At 38.8% G+C, this 13,434-nt stretch overlaps 1 protein-coding gene across 1 annotated transcript in view; it reads right to left on the bottom strand.

Annotated features, from left to right (window-relative positions):
• The window catches only part of LOC146004659 (transmembrane protein 42), a 165,732-nt gene that overhangs the window by 18,911 nt on the left and 133,387 nt on the right, over positions 1-13,434 (bottom strand). Inside the window, exon 2 of the mRNA XM_083143572.1 lies at positions 1,042-1,188. Coding sequence (XP_082999698.1) covers positions 1,042-1,152 — 111 coding nt within the window. The 5' untranslated portion in view covers positions 1,153-1,188. The remainder of the gene's footprint in view (positions 1-1,041; positions 1,189-13,434) is intronic.

Raw genomic sequence — 13,434 nt, 5'->3', positions numbered from 1 at the left:
TTTAAAAGTGTACTTCAACCCTGGTTAAAAGAAAAGGTCTTCTACAATCTAGAAGAATTTGAAATCCATCCCAAAAATGATTTAATATTCTAGAATGTATTGTATTGTTTATTTCCTGTTTTTATGTATTATTGTTATGTATATTGCCACTGCCATATTTATATTATTTCATCGTCACTAATATTATAATTGTCCTATGTCTACATACTCTTACTTTATATACGCATATACTCTCATATTAGTATCTATATCATATTGTAGATCAATGTAATCCCTCTCTATATAATTTACATATATACAATAATAAATATGTAACCAATAACTGACAACATCTATTGCATTGTACAATGTCTAACTATGAATAAAGGTATTGTATTGTATTGTAACACTATTTTTGTCACTTTAAAGATGGCACCTCCTGCATACACATGCACCAGTGATTTCTTGCCGTCTGGAAGCCTATAGATATTCTACGGCAAATGAAAATTCAATGTGTCTCTGCATGCTTACCATGCCAGCACTAATACAACAAGCTGAATTTTACAAATTATCTTTAATACACACACAAATTCAATTAATATAAAATTACTTACATTTACATCTAACTAGCGTTATGTGGTATCATTACTGGAAAATGGTTAAATGACGTTCACAAGGTCCTCAGATGTTAATCTCTGCTATTGTTTTTGTTTTTTCCCCAAATGGAGAGAAACTATTGGAAATGAAGTATCCCATATCACATGAAACCCTGTTCAGAGTAAATAAATTATCGTTGGGTGTCTCCAAGACAGCACGTGAAGTGCAAATTGTTAAGTGGGAGATGTTTACCTGAGCCTTAGGGCTAGCTGGGGATGCTCCCATGTTTAACATGGTGATAATGAGACAGTTGGGAGGATGCTCTGCATACATTTTGTTAGCTGGGGGAAACCCTCCCCTTTCACTTCATGCACCGTTTGGAGAATGAAACTAGGAAAGGGGAACAACAAAGAAGACATACCCCATTCCCCAGAGCCATAATTGTTCATTATTCTAAGAACTTACAGAGATTGTGAAGTTGACAGCCGTGCTTACAATTGTTGCTGGTAGAGATGACTTTGAGCAGCAAAGAGCTTTCACAAAGAATGTCCAAACAGCACCATTGCAAATGACCATCAGTGCAAAGAAAAATGCTTTGCTCACAAACAAAACCTGAAAGAAAATGAGAAAAATGTTAGCTCAGTAAAATGGGAGTAAACATTAATTAATATATTTTTAAAAATTACCATCAGGCACCATAGGTATGTGCCAGTAATTCACACTTCGTAATAATACAAAGAAAGGGTCTGCTAGGTGAGTAAACATCTACGGAACAGACGGAAAGTGTTTTGGTTCAGGCAACACTTTTAAGAAATACTTTTTAATAAATTTTCCTTGGAAGAATGTTACAATATAATAGGTAAAAATTGATGGAAGGCAACACAAATCACACATCCCTCTAGAGATCTTATATTCTGTCAATTCCAGGTTAAATAATTAGTTATTTATCTTGATGTCATTTGGTTGATAGGCTACTTTATATTCGATGGTTCTTGCAAAAAAAAAAAAAAAAAATCATTGTAAGTGAAATAAGCAATGTATCTTACCTACCTCTTGTGGGACATATTCAACTACGGCAAGAATTTACAATACCGGACCCTTCTGTAATTTCTATGCTACTGCTTATACTCACAAAATAATTAGTCGCAATGATTTCTGAGGTTAACATGTTGAGGTGAGGTGTAGAAATTGTTTATTAACATCTAGAAGTTGTAAAATAAGCTTTTCTATTCTCGCAATGATTCTCCGTATAAAAGTATGAGAACCATATTTGTTGATATGAACAATTGACGTTCGCAATTAGTTACGCTGTCTACAGCATTGCCACACTGTTCATTTCATACTTGGAGAGCATGGATCGTGTAAAAATGACGGAAGAGAACAGTAAGAAATGCGTCGAGGATGACGACAGTGACAGTGACAATCACAATGTAGAAGAGCATGTGGAATGTGGACTGATTTGATTACAGGCAAGTTTGGCAACTATGCATCAATCGTAAAATTGCAGAATACAAAAACGGCATCTTCGATGAAGAACGTTTGTGTTAAAGTGCTACGAAAATAAGATTTTTTATCGATTTGTTATCACAATTAGCGCAAAACCATTCGTGGATAGCCACACTGACCATTCTCGGTAAGGTTAGGTTAAGCAAACATAGTTAAAATTTGGGGTCGTAAAACCATGCACGGGTAGCCCCACAAACCATTGAAGGATAGCCCCACGAATCATTCACAGTAAGGTTAGGGGTAAAAATGGTAAAAATTTACTATCCTTCGGACACCTCTAATTTTTTCGTTTCGTCAATTTTTGACATTCGTACTTACGTATCTGCTTCGCGGAACATTCCTGAAGGTGTAGAACATCTAGAAATTGCAAAATAAGCGAAAGGTAAAATTTTCGTATCCCCAAAACGTATTTCTTCAATTTTACAGGAGAAAGTACTTACCGAAATGGGTTTATTTATACTTTAGGAAGGTCTTGGAAGTTTGTTTTCACCTCGTTGAAATTTTTTTGCCGCTAAATCATGTAATTTTCGACATTAATGTCACTCCAATGCACGAAAGCTGTTCCCTTGATGTCCGTCTACTACGTGAACCAAATATTTGCGAGCGTTTCATGACGTAACAACCGGTCAGTGTTTCCAAATACGCGGTTTTGTAACTGTGTAACAGTTCTAGAACGTAAATAAACGTGAGTTACTGTTCATCATTTCTGATTACGAACTTGCGACAACATGACGTGCACAGGATCAGTGGCATGCTCAATGTGAGGTTGATGGGGGCTATAACCCCCCCTTTCGCCCAGTATCTCTAAGGCTATTTATGAATGGTTCGTGGGCTATTTATGTATGGTTCGTGGGGCTATCCATGAATGGTTCGTGGGGCTATCTGTGAATGGTTCGTGGGGCTATCTGTGAATGGTTAGTGGGGCTATCCATGAATGGTTCGTGGGGCTATTTATGAATGGTTCGTGGGGCTATCCGTGAATGGTTCGTGGGGCTATCTTTTTCACTATTGAAACCTTTGCGTGGCCCTACTAACGTATCCACGTGCCAATGGTTCGTGGGGCTAGCGCCAATGGTTCGTGGGGCTATCTTTTTCACTATTGAAACCTTTGCGTGGCCCTACTAACCTATCCACGCGCCAATGGTTCGTGGGGCTAGCGCCAATGGTTCGTGGGGCTATCTTTTTCACTATTGAAACCTTTGCGTGGCCCTACTAACCTATCCATGCGCCAATGGTTCGTGGGGCTAGCGCCAATGGTTCGTGGGGCTAGCGCCAATGGTTCGTGGGGCTAGCGCCAATGGTTCGTGGGGCTATCTTTTTCACTATTGAAACCTTTGAGTGGCCCTACTAACCTATCCACGCGCCAATGGTTCGTGGGGCTATCTTTTTCACTATTGAAACCTTTGCGTGGCCCTACTAACCTATCCACGCGCCAATGGTTCATGGGGCTAGCGCCAATGGTTCATGGGGCTAGCGCCAATGGTTCGTGGGGCTATCTTTTTCACTATTGAAACCTTTGCGTGGCCCTACTAACCTATCCATGCGCCAATGGTTCGTGGGGCTAGCGCCAATGGTTCGTGGGGCTAGCGCCAATGGTTCGTGGGGCTAGCGCTAATGATTCGCAATTATTTCCAATTTCACACTTTGCACATTCCTTTCCTCTCTTCACCACCCCGTGTGCAACCAAAAACTCCACCGGATCCTCAACACCCGGCACCAATTTCACAACACACCCACCACACGACACCTATAACTTCCGAGTTTCGTCAATTTTTGACATTCGTACTTACGTATTCTCCATACTAGTACCTAGATATTTTGCTATGAAGAAGGTTGCAACACTGCATAACCACTGATCATGGACTACGCTAGTCAAGATTTCTCCGCCATATCGCGTGTAACGCAAGCAAAAGCGAAGAAAATAAAAATACTCCATATTTCGAAAATTGAGATTATTTGCCTGAAAAAAAGAAACGCGAAATAGAAGAATCCTTACGAATGCAGAATATGTAAGTATCAATGTGAAAAATACGAAAATAAGGGAATTAGAGACGTTTGGTGGTTACCGAAATTTTAATTAAGCGAAAATAAGGCGTTAATTTTCGAAAAGGAAACTGTCAATTTTCGCGATTTTTTTTGTTTCACAACCAAATATATATATTCCTGATACTACCACGACACCAAATTTTAACTATGTTTGCCTAACCTAACCACATGCCAATGGTTCGTGGGGCTAGCGCCAATGGTTCGTGGGGCTAGTGCCAATGGTTCGTGGGGCTAGCGTCAATGGAACTAACCTAACCATGCGCCAATGGTTCGCAATTATTTCCAATTTCTAGATCCTGATACTAACACGACACCAAATTTGGTAACAGTAGGATAAGTCGGAGACGGATTTCTTAAAATTTACAGGAGAAAAGACGAGAAAGTACTTACGGAATTGTGTTCTTGAGGACTTTCTGAAGCCGGAGATATTGTTTTTTAGATTCGTGCTACGTATTTTTCCTGTAAATAAGGTATTTTTCGTCAATCATGCATCTCCGTTGTGCGATAGCTCGTGCCGCCATTACCGTCGACTACGTGAATCAAATGTTCCGTGCGTTCGGTTATGTAACCCCCTCACAGTGTAGCAACCACGCGGAAGTTTGACAAGATGACGTGTGAGCGGGTTTTTTTTTCCAATGTAAGGTAAGACTTTAGTTTACGTCCTTTTCCTAAGGAATACGTGTCATATATCGTTGGAAAGCTTATTTTATAATTAATTGAACAACGTAAATCCCAAAGCGAGCAAAGCTTTCCTGAAGAAGTAGATCAAGAAAAACCGATGTTGTCCGGATATGCGCAATTGAATGTACTGAGGAATTTTTTAGACGATGAAGCACATATTTAGGGGTGAAATGAGTGCTAATGGAACCTAACCTACCAGGCCTAACCTAACCTCGTAGGCATACCTCGACCCCGTCAATGGATAGTGGGGCTATTGTGAACAGAAAGTGTAAAAAGAAAAAGGTACTTACCCGAAGAGATGCCACGATTGCGCACCGCCAACGCAAAGAAGCAATCACCATGCAGATAAGGACGTAAAGTAGAGTCTAGCATCAATTTTCGCTTAAAAACCTTTCGTGAATAGTTTGTGCGGCATTTATCGGTTCATAAGTTCGGAAACACTGCACATCAGCTGACGATACTGCATATCAGCTGACGATAGACAACGTGAGTCAAAATTTGCGCGCCGAATTAGCAACGACCAATAAATGATTATAATGTTAAAAATAACGCTTTTTTTCATGAAAAAAAAGTTATGGCCAGCTTGAAAAATCTTCCGCTATGCATATGAGGTAAGTAGCAATGATTTTTATTTGAAAACAACCGAGTTTAAAGTGTCTCCGACTTATCCTACTGTTACCCCAAATTTTAACTATGTTTCCTAACCTAACAGAACTAACCTATCCACGCGCCAATGGTTCGTCGGAGAATTAATTTTCAACAAACAACATGAATTTCAGCTATGAAACATTCCCACATCACACAAAACACCTTCCCGATGTTCGACAATGCTACAGGAACTTATTACGGTAAGTAGTTTCTTCTGTAAAAATAAATAAATGTGTCCGAAGGATAGTAAACAAGTACCTGGTACTACTGGTGCAAAGAAAAATATATTGACCTTGCACATAAAATCCATGTAACACAAATTAAAATACATTTGTCCACCAACAACAAACATTTTAGATGTTAAATAAACAAGATAGAAGATATTACGAACATTTTTATTAAGTGACTGGCAGTCAGTGTTCTCTGTACTTTCGTCTTCGTGCAATTCTGTACATATGAAAGTTTCTAGCATGATCCGACACCATCTCTGTAATGGCACATCAGAACTGGACAATTTTCCAAAAAAACTTCCAAATGATGCACTTAAACCTGAAACCATTGCAAACCAAATATTCAGCTTTGAATCTAACATTTTTCACGCTATGTCGGATGACATGACACAATTAAACAACGAATTATTTGATATTTATTAATCATCTTACAATCTACACTTGCACTATTGAAGTTTATCCATGTTGAACAGTGGATTGTCCATCAGCGTTCGACAGAGAAGATTAACTGCTAGAGAAGCAAATATGTCATTTCACGAAAAGTTTGATAGTTTTTTTACAAGCTGAAAGTATAAATGTATATAACTAGACCAGAAACTCAAGTAATATTATAACTTCGTTTACTTTATTATTTTTATCAGCACTGTGGGACGAATTGATACAGGAAGTAAGCACTGAGTTCGAAATTGGTGTTCTGACGTCAGACGAGAAATGGCTACGAGGTTAAGTTCCATTAACATAAATACAATGAAAAAATATTATTTAGGCTAAGAGAACTAAATCTAGCTAGCCTAACCTGACAACGTAGGCATCTAGCCTAAAATTAAAAAGACATTCTCCCGTGACGTCAGAACAAAAGGTTGCTCAAGTGTTGTGTGATAAGAGAGACCCTTAAGAGATAAAACACGTATTTAAGAGCATCGCAACACAACTTACACGATATACATTAACCTTCGAGCGGGCGCGCCTGAGCAAAATTTATGCCAAAAGTAATTTTCTTGTGTTTCCTTTGAATTCGTCGACCTATGCTTTTTATGTATTCCTCAAAGAGGTATTTTGTGTTGCATATTAGCAGTCATTGTTACTAATCCATATGTTATACTCTGTCAATTGTTGTTTATTTCAGATGAGAACACCGTGTCGTAAAGTTTGCGCTGCGCGCCTGCTCCTGTTCTGTAATTATTTCGTCAGGTCATTGTTGAAAATGAGTCGACAAAACGTAGACGTTAAAGAAATTCAGCGTATCCTTCAAGTTTCTCGAATAGAATATATTGATTGATTTTGTTTTTGAGTCCGCTTTATGCACAGAAAGGCTAATCGCGACTTGACCTACTTTGGTAGCTAGGCTCGTTACCAGGATGTTTTGAGGGGACGGACATATCCGAAAATGTGAAAGTAATTTCTTATTATTTGGTTTAGTTTACTAAGTTTATACGAGATATAGCAGAGGCGAAGATATAGTACAAGCAATGCAAGCACTGCTTGCATAATTCGAATATCATTTAATGTACTTAATGTTCTAACCGTATTTAGTTTCCATCGCACTCGATTTCCCGAAAAAATGCGGCCGCAAACTCCCCCAGCAGCTCTGTAGCAAGCACCAGCCTCAATGCTTGCAGCCGTTCTGCGGGAAAATAAGGCCTCCGAAGGAGTCACATGGCGAAGCGTGAAATTGTGGTGGAACCCGTCCACAAAGCTTCTACAAAAAGCTGTGCTTTCCGAGCTTGCGTGATTCCCGAAAATAGCCGAGTTCAACCGAAAGCAGAAGGATCCATCTATGGGTACGTTGCCAGCAAACACTAGTAACGAATATTTGTCTTCATGAACACGTAAACAAGATCGCAAATATAATAATAATTGTTAGTCATAAAATAACTAAAAGAAGTTATTATCACTGTTCTAAATTCCATATATATCATATTATATTACAAATTATTTTAGATTTCGCGAAATGTAAAACGCGTAAAAAAGTTGACATTGGGAGTTGGGGCAGTGGAATTTCTGCACCCCCGTGAAGAGTTTTCTCAGGGAGGGAGGGAAGATTGGACGGACCTTGGTCCTGCACCCTGCTTCCTGGTCGGTCCAGCTCAAATTACGTGTTGACCGCTACCAGTGTTTGCAACTGCCAAATTATTTACGCAGTAATTCAAGTGAGCTCTTTACAAATTTTACAATCAATAAATTGACTGCTTTTGAATAAAACTTGGGGTGAAAATAAAGCTATCTGAGAAAGAACTATCTACTGATATTTGTACATGGCATAGAAGTAAATCGTATACATTCTGCATATTATGAGCACAAGAATATGTTTTAATGATTGATTGATTGATTTGTTGTTTTAAGTCCACTTTATGCACAGTAAGGCTAATCGGGACTGGACCTACAGTTTAAAATGGGATCTGAAACACTTGTGCCCCCACCGGGTATCGAACCCGGAACCCCTTGATTACAAGGCGACGACACTACCACTGCGTCATCGGGGAGGCCCGAATATGTTTTAAGTTCTATTATTATGACGCAAGTGGTGTTCCCAGGGTCTTTTTACGGTCCCCATTTTATCATCTTTTCCTCCCTTTGACGTTTTTTCTTAGATATACTGGGCCAAAAGGGGGTTATGTCTACCATCCACTCCCCCCTTCGCCCCGGGCACGCCATTGAATGACACTTTATTACTTAAATATTAATGTACATACTCGTTCTGCTGAAATGATTCTGATTCCTCCGCGTAATTTTTATCTCCAAACTGATATATCTTTCCTTTGTGACGGATAAAATTAAGGAAATAGGTTGGTATCACTTTCTGTTGTTTCAGAGAATTTCAAAGTGTTTTGTGTGGATGCTTGCATTTGCAGTTGTGGAAAGCGCGTGGGATAGTGTGAGTGTTTGTTGCTTCGTGTTTTGTGCTGTGAATTTATCGGAATGAACGCGTATTTAGGAACGGCTGATGTGAAGTGCGGGTGTATTATTGAGCAATTGAAAATTGCTTCGTTTAGCTCGAGAGAGATAAGTGTTAAAATGAAAATCGTGGAAGGGGGTCGACCAACACCAAAAGTTTGAAATTTATTGTGGTGAGTACATCGTCTATGCATGTGTTTCTTTGCTTTGAAATGAATTTTTTATTGTTTGTGTTTAACTTTTTATTTAGTGTTTAAGTTACTCCAATGCGGTTTTAAGGGTGCCCAAAAATACTAAATTACATCATGCAGCGTAAAATAAACAAATGATCCCCATTTTTTTTTCTAAATCGGTTTGGTCACCGTTTGACCATATTAAATAATAATGAACAAATAAAGGTACTAATAAGTAAGTAAGAAATTCCGTCTCCCTTTAGTCGTATGCGGAAAGTTCGCATATGCAAAACGTTTAATATCATATGAATAACGTTACCTGGATTTTTTTTAAAAAGTAAATGTGACGTTTGCGGATCATATGGTTTATTTTTAGTACAGTCACTTTATTACGATATTTTGACAAATCCAGCGACTGGGTAAATGAGGCTATAAACCTTGAATCTTTCCCCTCGGCATGTCGTTGTACTACATGTTTTGTTGTACTGAAACATTGCTTGCCTCCTTCGTAAGACTACGCTTCGCTACTGAGATATAGTATATAGTGTGTGTGTTTGTGTGTGTGTGTGTATCCGGTGAGGGAAGTGGGAGGCGGGAGTGTGTACACAGGATATTGCCATAGTCTGCACATAAATTTTCAAATGACGTAGATAATTTTTACTCGACTCGGCCCCTCTTGAACTTGGAATGTAAAGTGTGTGTACATAAACTTGTAATATTTACGTTTTCAGCAAGAATATCTGTCGTAAAAAGTACGACACGCGCCTGCTGATGAAAAGCGTGGTGCGCTATAAATATGTAATAAGTTACGTACTGTTTTTTCTTTTTTTTTCAGCATTCTAACTTGTATTTCAATGTTTAATTTATATTAACCTCAGATATGATATAAATAAATGTAGACCCAAAAACATTTACGTTTATATTATAAAAATCCTTGCTCATAATGAATGATACTAAATGACGTAAAAAATGCGTCACGCTCCCGCTGGTGACACGATTATGAACGCGCCCGCTAGAAGGTTAATGTGATGGTGCATAGAAAAAAAAATAAGTAACCAAATTCACAAATTCACGGTTACTGCTGGAAAGAATTGGAAAAAGAGAAGCACTTGATCCATTGTTTTTGCTTCATGGTATTTGTCGTTTTAATTTTTGGATCCTGCGGTTCAAAAATAGAATTCGGAAAAAAAGATAATGTTCTTCCTTGACAAAACACGAAGTACTTTCTGTTGTTTTGTATTTAGTTTTTTTTGTTTTTTTTTACTGAACAGACAAATGATAAGACTAATCAAGATTTTTGTTCTCGATCTGACAGATACACTTACTCAGAACATTTTTCCTAGCAATCTTGCCTTCACACTAAGGATGGCCAAAAAATATCCAGATTCCGAAAAATTTAAAATCTCGATTCTGAAATTTTACTATCTGAATTTCGGGGATAGAGGTTTATAACCACTTTCCATTTTTTTAGGTCATATTTATTAACAAAGCTCTCAATGTGCTGTACTTTAAGTATCGTCTTCCTCATTTCACGATCATATACTCCGTAAGTCAAAGTAAAGTGTTCCCATGTGCTTTACACAACACCATGAAGGCGTACAGGGGGTGTGGAGTTAGGACTCCACACTATCTTCATCATGGCCGAAGGTGGGGGAGATGTGATCAGCACCACGCCCCTGGCCGCTTTTATCCCCCAGAACCTCCAGGTACCCACTTTATACGATGCTGGCTGTGCGCTGGAGCAACTTGAACATGTGCAAAAAATCCCGGTTCTCCCCCACCGGGGATCGAACCCAAGTCTCCCGCATGGTAGTCAGATCATATAATCTGTAAAAAAAAAAAAAAAAAAAAGTCCGCATTTGGCAATCCCAACTATACAAGTCTTGCAAGAACACTGTTATCGTCACTAAGCTAGTGTAACTGGGATTATCATTGTAGGAAGTGCCTTTCTTCAGGCTCTTCTTTGCTGTAATTCCTACTAATTTAAAATCACATTCGTAACACACTGGTATAAAAAGAAAAATACCAACCTGAAATTTGTCTTTTAATAGCATTTGCTCGGAACTTCTCATCGGACGGAAATATAAGGTAAAGAATATGGAATTTTTCGTTTTCTTGATATATTCATGCGCTTGCAGCACAGTGAGACATTATTTATTGTCACCCAGATACTACAATATGAATCGCATAAAAAAAGAATTACTGGAAATACACGAATACAAGCGCAAGGAAGAACAGAAAAACAAGTTTCCCTTGCTAAAACTAGCGGATACCAAACTTTCCCCAGCGATCTGCCATCCCTATGACGTCACAGTTTTACAACCACCTCGGCTTGGTCAAAAGGATTGTTATGAACAGACCTTCCAAAGCAGGCGGCAAACAAGTCAAAGGACCTTGCGTGAAAACGTAATTGTTAACAATCTTTCCCCGCTGGAAGTAAATTATCTCTAGTTCAGCATGGTGGCACTAAAATAGCAATATTGAGTCCAGTCTTTAATATGTATGTTACTAATCTCTCTCCCAGGGAGTATATTTTTTCCCGTCGTCTTAAAAAAGCAGTCTTTTAATATGTAAGGTACCAAGTTTTCCCGCAGGGAGTGAATTATCTTTAGTTCAGTCGGTTCCCGATGGTGTCGGGGTGGGGGTGGCAAAAAACACTAAAATAAATTTTGAATTCATTGATTGAGTTTGCGTTTTAAGTCCACTTTATGAACAGTAAGGCTAATCGGAACTGGGCCTACAGTTTAAAGTGGAATTCGAACCAGTGTCTACACTGGTTATCGAACACGGTCCCGGGACCCCTTGATTACAAGGCGACGACGCTACCGCTGCGCCATTCGGGGAGACAAATTAATTTTGAATTCAGTTCCTTAATAATTAATATGTGTCTTACTAGTCCATGCCCGCAGAGAGTAAATTACCTCTAGAACAACAGGTTCCCGACGGTGGCGAAAAATGAAAATAATACTCAATTCAGCTTTTGAACGTGTCTCTTACCAATCATTAAAAAAGTAATACGGTATTCAGTATTTTAACATGTCTCTTTAGCAAGTAAGGAAAAAAAATTATCTTCAATTCCTCTGGATCGCGATGGTGGTGTTTAAAAAGCAATATTGAATTTAATTTTACAAATAATTCCCTCAATGAGAGTAAATTACCTTCAGTTCAGCCGGATTCCGATGGTGGCGTAAACAAAAGGGGCAATACTGAATTCAGCCTTATCCAGGCGCGGTTGTACCTATAGCGCATAAGAGGAGTGACTCCGAGAAATGTACGGTATCACTTGGGAAATAAAAATAAACAATGGCTTTATCATTTCGCAAATTCTTGCTGTAATTTCCATGCAATAAGATATGTATTTGTGGCAGTAATACGACAAATTATTTTGCTGAGAAGGAGAAACCGTGGGTCAACTGTGCTGGTGCTCGTAAGCATCGGACAGACAGAAGCCTACGTTAGCTTTATGGTAGATACATGCTAACGGATTCTCCAAACATTCGTCTCCAAGAAACGGAAAATTCTACAGCCCCCTCCCCCCCGCACACACACTATTTGGCGGAGAAGACCTAGTTGCGAAAACTTAATGTGTGTCATTGACTTCGGTGAACCCGTAGCGAAACAGTGCACGATCCACTCCTGATGTAACCCACATGCAAGAAAATAGTCGTACTCAACTTTTTAAGGGTATATCATTTTCCCTCAGAAAAGTCAAAGGCCTCCAGTGCGCCATCTAACCGTCAGTGGCGTCGCGTGCGGTTCGCATACGAGTGTTCACAATAATGTTTTTGTACTGAATGCAGATTTACTCCTCTCCCTTGTAACTTCATATTCAATTGAAAAAGTGAGAATGACAGTTAAATTTATTTTCAACAATTTCCCCCCAAATTCACGCTATATTTGAAGTAATACAAGAAGGACCTAGAGGAAATTGTCCCTCTCCCCCTTTAAAATCCGCCAGGTTTAGCGAATTCTCGCTAAAGTTTGCAACTATGTAGCACAGACCTTTTCGAGTCCTCCTAAACATGCCTTGTATATGCTGCACTCTGGTGCCGAATGTAAGAAGTATTGTCGCTTGCATCAGTGTTCGCACAGCTAAGTGAACATCTTCGGGATATAGTGGCCAACAGCCCCTTAGCTGTCAGCTCTATGCAACACGCACAGCAATTGTGTTCAACGCCCTCCGTGGAACACCGTGGGAGTCAGTGTTACCAACTATCTAAAAAAAGTTATCAGACGTGAAAGAAGTCGTGTCAGAGTAAATTGTGTGTATATACTCGTACATCAAACATAGTATTTTTTCGAATAAATATACGTACGTATGTGTGTGTGTTTGTGTGTGTGTGTGTATTTAATATGTACGTAATTTAAGACATATACGTAGATGAGTGTTCACGTGCTCAGGCGAACATTATCAGGCGACGCTCCTGCTAACCGTCTTCCATAAATAGATTGGCGGACTATTTGACTCTGACGAAATCACCACCGCTGCATATCCTCGGAAAGATAAGTGATCTAAATTGTACTGTGTATAAAATTCACATTCTAAACAAGGTAAATTTAAAAAGAATAAGTTCAAGTAGAACTGTTTATAATTGTGTAAATGCAAAATGCATACAAATGAGCAGCTTACAAATTTGATATCCAATTTTTATAAACAAACAAGAAAAGAGAGAAGAAAG

The sequence above is a fragment of the Lepisma saccharinum genome, chromosome 22, assembly GCF_977018435.1.
Source record: "Lepisma saccharinum chromosome 22, izLepSacc3.1, whole genome shotgun sequence".
Taxonomy (NCBI): Eukaryota; Metazoa; Arthropoda; class Insecta; order Zygentoma; family Lepismatidae; genus Lepisma; species Lepisma saccharinum.
This window is presented reverse-complemented; position numbering and strand designations above follow the sequence as displayed.